This window comes from Amblyomma mixtum, chromosome 1, assembly GCF_055824585.1.
Source record: "Amblyomma mixtum isolate Tamu chromosome 1, ASM5582458v1, whole genome shotgun sequence".
NCBI lineage: Eukaryota > Metazoa > Arthropoda > Arachnida > Ixodida > Ixodidae > Amblyomma > Amblyomma mixtum.
The window spans coordinates 279,524,485-279,539,386 of record NC_143012.1 but is presented as its reverse complement, the minus strand read 5'-3'; the positions used below and the strand labels follow the sequence as shown (position 1 = coordinate 279,539,386).

Genomic DNA, 14,902 nt, shown 5'->3' with positions numbered 1-14,902 from the left:
CTTAGGGAGGTGGATCCACGATGGAACCGCGAACCTGACTACGAAAAGTCAGGCAGACACACCTGCTTCGGTGCGGACCGCCCCAGGCCGTCCACAAGATGTAGATTTTTGGGCCGCACATATCCATACAGAAAAAAGGAGCAAGGATGGAGAGACGCGCGGCGCAAAAAACGCGCCCGCCGAAGCAACGACGCTGGTTTGAGCAACAGATATCGCAGGGGCAGACGAAATCCCAGCGATGTCGTCACTGGATGTCATTTTGGTGAATGTATTCCCGAATACATTCACCAAAATTTTGAGCAACCCTTCTTCGTACAGCATTCCAGGTGGTTTCTTTGCACATAGCCTACATGTTTTAGTCAAGTTGGAGGTTAGCTTGCGACAGGTGTTCGCACCATTGACAAATGCACCTTCAGTTGCATAGGCGCGGTTGAAAAGTGCACCGAGATGTCGAGGTTTGAGAGCGACTGCGCCCTTTCCTTTCCTCAAAATACACGCTTTCGCATTCCTCTACGTAAGCAGACAACCAATCTGTCAACCGTCAAAGTCTATCTATGAAATATCTTTTTTTTCTATCCGTAGTATGTGTCACGAAGCACCACCCCAATAGTAGCGTGCTCTTAATAGTCGGCTCTTTTGACTTTACTCCGCAGTCGCGACCTCCTTGTTTAGGAGGCGCGTCCTGTTAGATACATCTTTTCCACCACCACGTATTTGCTGAGTCAATGTTGTTCCGATTAGCTTGCGCAAATCTTATAGTGGCTAGCTAGGGCATAAACCATCAAAGGCCTGGATAAACTAACCCGACCATGATAGCCCTGATAGGCGTGAACTTTTTTTTTTGCTATTCAGTTTACTTGGTGTTTCACTCGCGCTACGGAAGCACAGACTTACAAATCCTCTTGTGACCACTGAAAAGAGTGGCTGCGAAGCTGCGGGACATGCTGTTACAAGGTACACTGTCAGCTTGTCCCGCCTGAAATGCGCTAATGCAGCTTCGTGCTTAGTGACGGCTTTCAATGCGCAGTGCATTCTTCGCTGTCTCTCTTTGATGCCCCCTCGGAGGCATATGGGGGTGTCAGAAAGAGTACGGAGCTTTTGATACATCGATGGCATACACTAACCGACATTCCACAATCCGCCAACGCAAGCAAGAAAAAAATTCACTCCACACTGCACACAAAATACATCAGACGCCTGTTCCAGGCTATCAATGGCATAGGGCACACATAATTTATTAACAAGCGTGGCGGCCATCATACATTAACTATTGAAGTGTAAATAAAAACAAAAGACAACATGCCATTTTACTATTTCAACTATGTATCCTAATAACTCATATTAATTACTGGAACTTTCATGCAACTTTGCTGCGCGTTTGTGGCGTGAGCCAATTTTGTCGCTGCAGGCATTGCCACTGTGGAAAAAAAAATTGCTGTCGATCGCTCAGACTTTCTTGCTGAGGGTAAAAGGCGCACATGGTCCGGTGAGGATCACTCCCAGTGTTTGCGGGATAAGCATAACAACAGCTTGTTGCACCAACAAGACAGAACAGCGACACGCTGGTGCAGAGTCAACAACGGTGAATCAAGATCTTTGTGAACCACCAGCGGTGCGTCAGGCATCCTGAGTCACAGGCCTCAAACGAAACCATAAGATGTTCGCCGAGTCTTGTGCAAGCGTCATAGCTTGATGGTGTTTTTCAGTAACTCGAGAATTTCCTGGTTGATGACGTCAGCGCAGCGAGTGAAGAGGTAGTGAGTGCCGTTCTCGAACCGCAGGGTCTTCACGGGACCGTTGCCGTTTCCTGCGTCAGGAGACGTAAAGGAAGGAATAGAGAATGAGAGAAGAACTCGCCATTTATATGGTTAACTTCCAAAGACGTTCTAAATGTTTAGCACTTACAGGTCTCTCGGCAGCTCTGCCTACAAGAGAATCTTTGTGAAGGACATTGAGAGATATTAATGATAAGTATTTTACACCAGCCCCGTCTTGCCGCCGAGCTTGCATTGAACAAGAGAGCGCGGCCTGAAACGATGAAACCAGAATTTAACAGAGGGTGCACATGTCACTGGCCTCCTCGTTCATGGCTCACTTCTCTTCGAGGTGAACATCCTCTGCTGAGCTCTTTGCACTTCATCACTCTCGCCCTATCGGCAAACTTCCCTTTCCAAGAGAGGAATTAGCCAGACCAGTTGGTACATGACATAAAATTAGCAGCGTCACCGACGGGATAGAGAAGAAAACACACACGTCAACACTGGCGTGCCTTCTTTGCCCCGTCCGTTGCTCTTCCCTTTGCGGAGGCTCACCTTCACTCCTCGCACCCTCCTTTTCCCTCGACACAGCTCCCCCACCTTCACTCTGTCGAGGAGAAAGCGGTGAGGTTTGGCCCTACTAATGCTAACCCCTTGAAAATTCTTGTGCATGAAAATTCATTTTGCTTCATACAGCATAGAGAGAATTTGAAAGGACCCCCGTTGGCTACCTTCTGGTTGAAAATTTGCTATACTCTGGCCGTCGTCAAGCATCGTCCCTGCAACGCGCGGCAGCAAAATTCTTTGTTGCGTTAGCAACACTACGCCAGGTTTTCGCCTCGTTGCGTAGCCGGTGGGCACAAAATGGCCTTGAACAGCCGTTGCCTAGCAACCATTTCAGCCGAGCTCCGCCAGGTGGTGTCGCCGTCGCCGGCGCCGCGCCGCTGCCGCGAGCGTAGTCGCTCGCTGTCGCCAGATGCGTGCTCTCCGCCGGGGTAGAGGGTGAGGAGGTGGCGCTTCGCAGGGCTATATACGCTTTACAGCGCCGTATCATGGGGGCTGCCATCTTTGATCACGTGCTCACGCTGCCATTACACGCCTCCTGACCGCTCGGCGCGCGCCTTGTCGCGACGGCTGCCGCGTCTGATGTTTCGGTTCCGGCAGGCAGTGTTTCGGCTGATACGATTGTAAAGGAGTGGGAAGACGACAATGTGGTTGGTCCGAAGCTTCGAAGGACCTGTGAGAACCCTCACTTGATCACTTTAGGCGTGAAAACGTGATCGGGCTTCATGTCGCGGACAGCCGCTGAGCTCCCCGTCTGTTCGAGGAGGCAACGGGTGGATCGCCTGAATGCTTGTCTCTGCATCCGCTGAAGGCTTTGCTGAAATTTTTTATTGTAATTATCTAAAACGGCAAGGTTTAATGCTCCTGCAGCAGCACAGGTCGTTGTCGTATTGTGTACATGCATGCAGACACCAGTCTAAAACGCTCACATGCACAACGTACGCATTTGTTTACAACCTTTTATGTGCTTAGGAAACCTAAAATATTTTCTACTGGTTTGCTAAACAAAGAAAGGGGACAAAAATGAATAGACACACAAATGTTACTTAAGGATGTAAGCAGTACCATGCATCAAGCAGCCTTCACAAGCTGGCATGCAATCGTTTCCAAGGATTCCGCGATATAATTGTTATAACGCGCGCATGGCAACGCGTTCATGCCACACGAAGGTCACAATTATGTCAGCCTCACATATAAAATTGTGGTACGCTCCATGCTCGATATGCGGACATGAAAATGCTCGGAGTCTCGTTGGTTGTAAGTAATCAGCCGGAGTCACTTTTAGTGACTGTCTCGCATGGACCGAAGTGGCAAACACAGAGTACGGTGGCCATGACACAAGTGTTTTATTCCGATTGTGGTCCACGAAAACCGCGCTACTTGGAGCGAAGTTCACAGTAGCACCAAGACGGCGTGTAATACACGGAGTGACGGCAAGCGCTGTCCGCTCGCACCGCTATGCACTGCACAATATGCAGTTGCGGTATGTAGGAGCGCAAGTCGTCTTTTTTTTTCGTTCCTAATCCGGCCTCGGGCGCTCCTTTAATGAATGGCCGCAAAACTTAACTTACGAGCAATGGGGTCGCAGCACACTGCACATCAAATGAAATCCCGAAGTGGCGGTTCTGGTGACAGAACAGCTTGTTCATTCTGCTATGTTGTGCACTTACCCTCGCAGATTTTCCAATATCGAAACCTTTCTTCCTATATTGGCTATCTAGCTCTAGCGAACATGTTTGTTGCGTTCACCCGTTCGGAAAGAGTTCATGGCGAACGGGCGCAAACGGGGGCAATGCGTCCTTGTGCAGTTCGGTTCCGTGAAGCTCGCAAACGACCGCATCCCGCACCTTTAACTCTATGTCGCAATTCTTGCAATCCACAACAAAGCACGTATTATTGCTGTTATTGCAATGAAGCAGTCTGTAATCATAAAACGTTATTTTTAAAAAATATTTCTTCTTCATGATTCGTTACTATGGACGACTCCCTTCATGGACACTTTTGCTCGTGATCCAAAGTGTCCGATTAACGAGACATGACTGCACGTGGATCGCGTCGCGATATTCGCCTACGGACGGTAGGTAATTTAGAATATAAATTTGTCCCATGCTGTTTCTGTCTGAACAGCCGAACGGTGGCTATGAGGTCAAAGTTTAGTTTAGGTCAAGTGAAGCTTGAGAAAAAACTACAAAATAACGGTGCTTCTTCGTTTTCGATCACACAACAAAGAGCCAGAATAATAATCAATGAAGAAGCCGCTAAAATATCGCTGTTTCTGCAATGGTCACGTGACTTAAAACGAAGCTTTTGCGTCATAACCACTGTTCGGCTGTTGAAACCGAAACAACATGAGAGGAAAAAAATTCAATTATGAATTATTTATCAGGGGTGCATGAGCTTCATGCGGAGATTAATGATTACTAATTCATCGCGCGTCATTAAAGCAAAGAAACCAGCCGAAATTTCGTGTTCGCACTCCTTTAAGATCACCAGTGGCTAAACTCCAAGAGGGATAACCAATGGAGAGAGGACCAAAAACACCACATGTACAGCACATTGAGTTTTCAGGCCTGCCTTTCACTCCTGTCTATAGTTCTGTTTACAACTTCGGCAGGACGTGACAAATATATGCTCAGAGAAATGGTCATAAATTCACAAGCACAAAAACGAATATCATCAGGTAATCGCAGCTGAAGGAGAATATGAGGCCGTACTATCCGAAAACTTCCGCACTATTTCATCAGAATGGTATCAAGAAGAAAAAAAAAAAGCTACACAACATTATTTCCTCCGGCGGGATTCGAACCAATGGCGGCGCAAGTAGAGCAGCTTTGTTTTCCACATAACTTCGACCACTTGTCTTCGCGGGAGCCTCTGGCGGTCCCTATTCTAACCAGTAGCCTCTTGTGTTGTGAGGTTGAAATCGCTGTCTTTGCCATCGTTTGTTCTGCGCCGCGAATTTTTGCTAAGGACACTGAAGAGCGGGCCACGGCTATGGCACTTCAGAGAGCCAAAGCAGCGAGAGACGCGGGCCCGTTGCTCAGCACAAGAAAAAAAAAGGAAAGAAATTACTACAGCTAAGCTTACCGGCTTAGCGCATTAATCAGCGAATGCTAGTTGGAATTAGCGGTGTTTCGGCAGGTAAGGGTGGTATGGCGCATGCATGCAACGAGTACGGTAACGCTGGCTCAAGCATATTTACAGACATTTTATGCACGCGACGAGGTAGTTGGCTTTGCTTTTCTGTTTAGCGAAGGTCTAGCTACATGGCTCCGCTTCTCTTTTCGAGCATGTTTAGCTACTTGGCTTTGGCCTGTCTGTTTCGAGCACGCTTAGGTACTAGCTTAGCCTCTCTGTTTCGAACTTGTTTCGCCACTGGGCTTCGCCGCTTTGTGAGCCAGCACCACAGCTAGCGATGTGGTCTTGCACATTCAGCTTGGATATCAACACGCTTTCGACTTAGCCGTCGGAATGGAGAATAGAGAGTTGTAGCATAGAGCTATCCGCCACTGTGATTGCGCAGAACGCCCCGAGGCCAGGTACTCGTCAGCTGCGTACGCGCATGCCGCGCCGGAACCAATCAGCGCGTACGCAGTGCTGCCGCGCGGATATGCAATAACTCTTCCACCGGCATGGCTAATCTGCGAGGATCCCACAGCGCATAGTTTTTACGAACATCCGTCGTGGTCTCCTCTTCTTCGCGCCTCTTCAACGCAGCACTGACCACCTCAGCTGATTTCCTGCGACGCTCGTAAGCCCGGCTGCTGCGGCTGCCGTTGCGTGAAACGCTCCACCGCCGTGTCTAGCGATCCTACACCTCGCCTCGTTCATCACGGCGCTATCCTCTTCATCTGCCCTGCCTCCGCGTAGAGCGAGCCGCCGGAGCCTCGGCAAGCCGCGGTACCGCTTTCTTCTTTCACTACGACCTTCCTGGCTACCCCGACGGCGCGGTTCTCCGCCTTTCCTTTCCTCCCTGTCGTCCTCACCACGCCAGCTGCAGCTAAACCGGCTTTCCCTTTCATCCTTGATGGCGTGCTTCGGTTGGCCATTGCAACCCAAGGCGCTCATTCCCGGCTTTCACTCTCTCCTTCGACGGGCGAGAGTGAACGCGCTACGGCTGCCGTTGTACCACCCAGAATGGCTTGTACTAATAAGCTTGTAGAAAGCTATTACAGCTTTCGCTGTAAAAAACGCGGCGGCCGTAACGCAGTGAAATCGGCGAAGGAAGCCGAAAGTTCTGTCCAGCTGGCGGCGGATGCTCTACGAACGATATAACTCGCCCGAAAAATCCAAAGAATAAAACGGTACCATAGGTGCCCTGTCTTGAATGTACACATGCTGTCTAACCTCGGGTACTAAGAGAAACGACCTGAGGAGACACTTTGGATACCGAAAAGCTTGTGTTTTACGCTTTACAAAGCCAACTACACATGAACTGTATATCAAGGGCGTTTTGCCGATCGCTGCCTTTCCTCCAACGGCACAAACAAGCACCGTTAACTCTCAATGCTCGACAAGACGATGATTATCTAGTCTGGAGCTCCATAGGTCCTATTGCTGTATGACGCTTTCTTTCGAAACACCGCGGTGTAAACACGCGGCGCGGGTTTATCGAGCAGACCCTCCCTTCCTGGCCTTTCTCCTTTTCCGGGGCAAAGAATTGGTGGCGAAAGCTGTGTCGCTGTTTCACAGGCTTTCTTCCTTCTTCATTCCGTTTGGCTGCAGCACGAGCAAATGGTACACTGAACACCATCGAAAAACGCCCGGTGCCCTCGAACATACCAAGCGCTCAAGAGTACCTGTTTCTCCTTACGAACTTGTACACAGTTTCTTCCAAACATCTTTCGCTTCTCAAAGAGAAATTCAGTTGTCCTCATTCGGAGCGTACAGGACACAGTTTTTAAAGAAGAGTAAAGTGAGCATGGTCTGAAAGTTACGATTCCCGCTGTCTGCTACAACTCTTCTACAAGTAGATAAAGACGAACACAATTTAAAACCTACACTATTCCCGCGGTCTGATGACCTCGTGACTTTGCTCCAGGAGCACACATGAGTACACAGACGTGGCGGCGTACTTACCTCGCTTCTTGAGCCGCTTCTCGTGGTCGTAATGCCAGGTGCTCTCGGGGGATCCGCCGAGGATGCCAACCGTCTCCAGGCTGACGGGCAGGTCGATAAGCTTGTCGTTGTCGCTGATGGCCACCAGGACGGGTAGCTTGCTCGCAGCCACCGCCTCGGCGTCCTTCTTGAACTGCGACCACAGGGAGACAATGTGCAGAAAAAACAGGTGACAAGAATCACACGCGACGCACATTAGTTCGACGCGCTTGCGGTCATTCGTAAAGAAGGAAAGCTCGAAGAAGACCAAGACCAGGCTCGCAAAAGAAACCATTCTTCGCCAACCAGGGGAGGTCGATGATAAACTCATGCAAAGGTAACGACACCCTGAAACCCTTCAGTGGATTCTTGGCCGTACGGGGGCTAGTGGTAATGAGCTGGCACATCAGCTCGCCCGCGCAATTTCTCATCGGTCGCCAGTGATCCTATGGTCAAACCGACCGACGGTGAACAAGGGCATGGTCATCAAGAAGGTCACCAAGCTACATACACACGTATGCGATCACATCTATATCTAATCTTTCTCCGCCATATCAGCACAGTACTCATGATCCGAGAAGCTAGCGTACGGCAGAATAAATTCAAATTACTCCTAAACCTACCTACGCTATACCTATAGAAACTGGTACAGCTGCCCCACTACCCTAAGAGCCCTTCCTGCTGCGCAGACAAGGAACACTCTTGCTCCGTACCTCCGTCCACTATGCATGCAAACCTCACCGGGTCACTTGGTTGGCGGACACCAACAAGGACCTACAGTGAGACGTGGTCCAGCGGAAAATACTTAAGCGGAAAAGGTTCGTTTTTATTCGCAACAGCCAGCGACGGCCTGAAAGGATTAATTGGCGAGGCACGGTGTCGGGACCTGTCAGAACGACCACCTTCACCACTAAAAACAAGTAAAACAAAGAACTAGCACGGCATGCGTGCGTGCGCGTGTGTGTGTGTTCGCGCACTGCGTTATTCGCGTAGCCAGTGCCGTACCTGCGCCTTGTCGGCGTACAGCATGGCCTTCATGGCGAGCAGCACGTTGTCGATGTCTCTGCGCAGCGGGTGACGGGTGGCCACCAGGAAAGCGAGTGCGAGGGCGTTCACCAGACGTTGCGTCAACGGCTGCTGGTACAGCCGGCTCAAGAATTTCGGGAACCAGTCCGGCCGCATCACACTGCAAAGTGACCACGTGGGAAGACGGTCCAGAAAGGCTGGTGGCAAGGTTGGGAAGCTCCCTCTTACGCGTTGCAGGCAATAGTCCACTTTGAAGGAAAGGTAGCAGGAGAAAATCTTTAAAACACCGAGGTACTGCGTAGTCCACGTGCGTCACATGACACAGATCACGTCGCTGTACGGCTCCCGTGACGGCGGTAGATATCTGAAAAGCGCCAGCGTGAGAACTCTCTTCTGGTTTCACCGTTTGCTTGGAAGCAGAGTAATGCGGAAACGGCAAGAATAAAGCGAACACCTTTTGCGGTTATGCAAAATGTCGGTTACTTGCTTTTATTTTTGTTAACAAATGTCCAGGTGTTGGTGACTTACTTTCTGCTAGTACCAAACAGAATGTGTTTTCAGCCACAACCCAGCGCCTTGCCCTCAAAGTCTACGCTTATTGCATAAGATATTTTCTTTCGGAGTTTAACCCTAAAAAAGTTTACTAATAAGAAATTCATTAGGTAAAAGTGCACAGGGAAAAACTTTCACAAGGAACAATTTATTAGAAGAACGACGCGAGCTAGAAAAACAGGATACCGAGGCAGCAGTTTACAGCGGTGGGCTTTACAACATGTCAAATAGTGAGCTTCGTATGGCAGGGCCACGGCAGCGGATACCATGTTTTAACGCGTGAACGATCATATTGGCGGTGCTTTCGCGTGAGAAGCCGCGCTACATGACATGCGATTACGCTGAAAGCGATGAGTACATCGCAGTTTCAGAGGCACAATTGATATTTAAACTGTGCTTTGACCGGGCGCGACCCTATTGCAAGAAAGCTTAATTCTGAACACGGCAACGAATCTAATGATGAATTGAAGCGAGGGAACTGTGGCGCGACAGCTGCTCTTCGAGAAAATTATTGTGCGCTGCCCCCCCCCCCCCCCCCCCCACCTCTATTTTTTTTTTACAGCGATAGCAATCAACAGGTATTCCTCGTGTGCATGAGGCACCGACGAGAACAGCTTGGTTTCGTTTATTTTGTCCAGGCGGACCACCAAGGGACCTCATAGCGCCCCAAGCAAGCGCCCCTATTAATGTGTACTAAAATACAGTTCTCCTACTCGTGGGTATAGCGAAGTGAAAGGGGACAATTTTATTTCGCCCCTGCCACGTGTGCGTCTCTGAAGCGTGTAGGTAAATAGCCGGAAAAGAACAGGGAGAAAGTGATTCGCTGCTACGATCCTATATTAAAGGACATGGCCGCTGGCATCATAAATAGAACGAGTACGCCCGGCCTCGATGGGCTGGCTGCCCGTAGTAGTGTCGCCTTAATACATTCAAAGCGGCGGCCTTCAGCGAGCAAACTTGTTTTCGGGGTAAGGCGCCTGCAGTGGAACGATGAAGCCGGCGCCCTTGAGATCCGTCCATAGTAAACAGGTAAACAAATTATATATATTCGTTCACGAGTGGTTTCGAGTCGCCGTCTAGCCGTCCCGTCATATATCAGTGTCGGTCCACTGACCTTCCAGCTTTGACTTTCAAGCAGGAGACGCTATGTTTCCTCGCTGCAGTGCGCGGGCACGAACGCACAAACAAAAAAAGGAATATTCAACGTTAGCATCACGACTGGCCTATAAAACGTGTCTGCAGAAAATGGCTGACCGTTGGCCATCTTTCTCAGCATTACGGCTGAAAATATCTCACCCGTCTCCCACCAGCTGGACATCAACGGATGATTATAGTCGAACCCGGATATATCGAACTCGAAGGCGATCACGAAATAGTTCGATATATCAGTAATTCGATAGAAACGACGCGAGAAATTGGAGTTAAATATGAATGAATGAGCTGTTTATTAAGAAAGGGAGGCTCAAGGCCGTTTGTTGTGGAATTAGATTGTTAAGGAAGGGAAAAGTAGGGGTCTACTGATACATGAAGGGACGGCATGGTGGTCTAGCCACGCTTTACACTGTTTTTTAGAGGCCACTTATCTTATATATTTGCCAATATCTTCCCAGAGGCATATATCTCAGGTTCTGGTCAATGCACGAAATTCCTCGCCGTTGGTCGGAAAACCATGCTTGGCGACGAGGTCGTCGCGTCCCTTGCGGAACTCTGAACCATACCAAACTAGGTGGTACAGGTCAGCACGACACATACAGCCATAGTACGGGCACTTCATGATGTCTACATTGTCGCCTTGATGCCAGCGAGGGCAGGTAAGCCATTTACGGATGATGTCTGGCGTGTCGGCGGCATCGGCGATGATCTTATTAATGAAGATCTGCTCATGCCGTGTGAAAGCAGCTGTGGTAGCAAGATAACCCGGCGGTGTAACGGCCGTAAGTCGTGCACTGCTCCTCTGTTTGGCACGCTCTAGTCTGCACGTTAGTACAGCCAAGTTGTTGGATATATCAGCAGGGTCGTCGGTAAAGGCAGGATATTCCAGCGGAGGAAGGAAGGCAATCAACTCCTGCAAACTGGCATGTCGCACAAAATCCGGAGTTCTATACACAGCGCGACTTTCCAATACTTTTACAAGGCATTTTCAAGAGGATAAATCTGTGCGTTCGATCTAACCAACAGTTCGAAATATCCGGGTTCGATATATCCGGACTCGAATGTAATGACAGAGGCGGGCTTAGGGGAAGCTTTTAGAGAGGAAGGTTAGGAAGGGTAGGGGGTTTTATTTGCAGAATGCTTTTCTTGCACTTGTTCTGTTGACAAAAAAAAAAAAAAACCAAACAAACCAGAACCAATGTGCTGTTCCACTGAACATTTCTTGCTTGAGTCCCATGAACACGGCCTTTCAGCGCTCCACGAATATTGGACATCGGACGGATATCGGATATCAGGGCGCGCCCAATGAGAAGGCTCGCCCAGATTGCCCACTGACGTCATCGGGGTAGGGGCGGCTAAGAATGCACGGAAAGGTGTCGTCCTAATCTGCTGCGTGCTACTGCACGCAGCGATTTTTACGAATTAATTGTAAATCAGAGTGCACGCAAAGCTTTTAAATTTGACTCGAATACTAACAAAGACCACTGTTACAGATCGCTCGCGCTATAATATCATCATCAGAATCATTTCAGGGTCCCTTCAAGCTTAAGCGAAGCCCACCAAGGTTACCGGGATCTTAGCGAATGCGTAGCATTCAAGCCGAGTTATGTATACAAATGTATGATCAAAGCACAATGGAAGAGCGTGAAGAGGAATCTCACTTGATTTGGCTGTACCCTGCGGGCGCTAGGAGTGCCAGGCTCTTGACCTTGAGGCCGTCATCTCGGCAGATGAGGCGCATGGCTGGGTAGGCGCCGCTGCTGTGCGCTACCAGCATGTCCGCCCTGTAGATCAGGTACGTTACATTACGGCTGGAGTGGACAGCAGCGAAGTTTCACAAGCCATACTGCAGTTGGTGGCTAACATACGGTCTCAGGATATGATCTACGCTCTCACAATCTCTATGCAAACGGTAAAGTAAGGCGAGACAGGACAATTGGTGACAGTTGGCAATTCTCTATGGAGCCGCTTGCTTCGCTTTTATGTTACTGCCATCATTGGTGGTCGGGCAAAGCAATATGAACCGTCAAGGAAATTCGAAAGAAGGCGGTGACTGAAGATCCCAAATTGCATCAAGTCGAATGAAAGCCAGTCAAGCTTTGCGATCGTTTTTCACTTGCGGCCGTGCTTAACTGAACAATAAAATTCGATGTCCTCAGAAGGCGTGTCCCACGAGTGTCAGCGGACGGGTACAAAAAACTTCAGCTTGAAGGTTATGAAAGGTAAATGCAAACGAGAGGTTAAGTTGAAAACAGCGTCTCGACACTCTACAAACTTCTTTCAAACTTATTAGAAACTGTTTGTTTACGGCCAGAAAAATTCCGTGGCATGAGCCTAAAATCCTAAAAAACTTTAATTGACAGTAACTGCTGCCGGTCATCGCCGTCTTGCACAGAGTGGAAGACACAAGCTGTGGAGGCGAAAGGGGCAGCGTACTCACTCCGTGACGTCGATGGCCCTGAGGAAATCGAGGGCAAGGTTGGTCTTCTCCGCGCTCGAATGCCACCAGCACATCGACTGGCGGCTGAAGGCCAGGTCTGCGGGGCAAGGCGGTATTAGCGACACACCCGTGCCATCGTGAGGCGCAATTACATATCAGAAAGACAGGCAGTGATCGGAGTCAAATGACTCCGATCATGTCACTGAAATCAGGCTATCTCCAGTGGGTGTACCTAGAGAGCTATAGCAGACCCATATGTGCCACCAAAGAGTACAAATGGAAACAAGGGCGATACACAAACACGTCAGCGGTCAGTGTCGGCCACGCAATGCTCTAACTTTCAATAATGTCGTTGGCCCTCGAAGTATTACTCGAGACAGTTTTTGAATTTGTGGCGAACTATGTATGTCCACGCCAAGCCGGTTTCTAGCCGGCATCGGTGCAAACATCGACATCACACCATCGCAAAAGATGGCTCATTTGTGCTGGTGATTCATTGAAACTAAGGTCTACAGGTAGGCTCGTGTCGCTAACCACAGCAACAAGTTCCCCACGGGCGTTCCCCGTCTTCTTTTTAACTTGCTGGGTTGGAGCTCCACGTTCATGGTCACTCTGATAACTTAAGCGGGTCGGCAGCGCGTACGAGGTAAGCGTGACCTCGTACGAGCGTACGAGGTCACGCTTGTTTTTTCCTTGCTGTAAACGGCATGAAAATAAGTCTATTTTAAAGGTGCATTAAAGAGGAATATGAACTACTCTTTTTGCCGCGGGAACTCGATCTGCATGTTCCGAGCATTCTTAGAAACTTCGACTGATTGCCCTGTGTGGCCGATTTCCCTAATTTATATCGGATTAAACGTCCCATCTGCCACCTTTTCTTTTTTTTAACTCACCGCTGATGGCAGGAGGAGTCAACCAACCTTCCAGCCAGTCTCGTGGCGGCTTGCCGCTCTGCCATCGGCGGAGTTATATGTAGCGATCGGCGAAAGCAAAGTGTCCGCGCGTATTCTTATTTCCGTATGCCTAATTTGCATCTATGTAGCTTCTGCCTGGATCTATTTATTCCCGTAGACCTAAAAAATCAGAATAAAAGCGAAAGCGAAGCCGCCACGCGACTGCCTGAAAGGCACTCCACGCGTTAGTTGACTCCTCCTACCTTCAGGGGGGAGTTAAAAAAAAAAAAGGCGGGAGCCGGGACGTTTAATCTGATTTAAATTAGGGAAATCGGCCGCACAGGACAATAACTAGAGGTTTCTAAGAATGCTTGGAACGTGTAGGTCGATTTCCCGTGGTAAAAAGACGAGTTCAGATTCCTCTTTAGTGCACCTTTAAAACGCGCACTATCGACGGCCAGCTGCCTTTGGAAGAACTTGGCGGGCGGTCAGCGACACAAAGGTCGCTACTGCTTAGTTCGTTTTTTTCTTTTCAAATTCGTCAAAGGGAGTTATGCGAGGCTAGCAGTTCTTGAAATGGTTGCAAGGTGGCCATTTTACGAAATTTAATGAATTATTGAACACCGGCCTTCATCCGAAACCACGCAGGCCAGGGCCACGGTGAGCACGCAAACTAAGACTGTTTTGAGCGCCTAAACCGGGCGCAGGCTTACCTCAGAAGAATGGAAAGCTGGGCCAGTTAGTGTGTAATTTGGGAAAACAGCGCATAAGGCAGGTAGCTAGAGAAGAGACATATGCTACAAGCTCGCAACTAATTTTTTTTTTTTTTTGAAAACGCGCGACAAATATATTCGGTCTAAAACGCATGGCTGGGACCTACACAAGGATACAAGCATCTGGAGAAGAGAACACGTGTACTACTGGCACGGCTGCTTGATGCAAATGCGTTGCTTATCAACCAGCCATGCTATATATACTGGGCATCCATGAATCCATGCTTTTCGATGTTGAACCTATAGTAAAACCTGCCACATTGTTCCTTATTTGAAATGCCTTGCATATTTTTCGGGTTATTTAATTTTTAGACGAATAACTTTCTGGTTCTGGTTTGATTTGCTATCTTGCGTCATGAATACATAGGCCAAACAGAAAAAATTCGTTCAAGGCTAAGCTGTTTTCGCCATTCATTGCAGAAACGATGGATGTCCTCCGTGATATTGTTACAAGCTGGAGTTGAAATCCCGCCTGCCGAGTTTAAACACGAGATACCTGTCGCATTTTACGCGTGGCCGTCATAGCCTCTTCGTGGGCGACACGCTTCTCCCTACGAATCCGAATACCGCAGGGCAAGTTTAAAAGCTCCGCGCGAATGGTATACGGCTTGGTCAACGTGAGTTTTCCCAGTTTTCGCAGAACGACGG

General features: G+C 49.0%; 1 protein-coding gene across 1 annotated transcript in view; it reads right to left on the bottom strand.

Annotated features, from left to right (window-relative positions):
• Positions 1-1,210: 1,210 nt before the first annotated feature.
• Positions 1,211-14,902, bottom strand: part of LOC149371873 (uncharacterized) — a 79,245-nt gene continuing 65,553 nt past the window's right edge. Inside the window, exons 4-8 of the mRNA XM_089585410.1 lie at positions 12,589-12,685; positions 11,810-11,932; positions 8,424-8,604; positions 7,401-7,572; positions 1,211-1,807 (exon numbers count right to left, since the gene is read on the bottom strand). Of these exons, the coding sequence (XP_089441536.1) occupies positions 1,683-1,807; positions 7,401-7,572; positions 8,424-8,604; positions 11,810-11,932; positions 12,589-12,685 (698 nt within the window). The 3' untranslated portion in view covers positions 1,211-1,682. The remainder of the gene's footprint in view (positions 1,808-7,400; positions 7,573-8,423; positions 8,605-11,809; positions 11,933-12,588; positions 12,686-14,902) is intronic.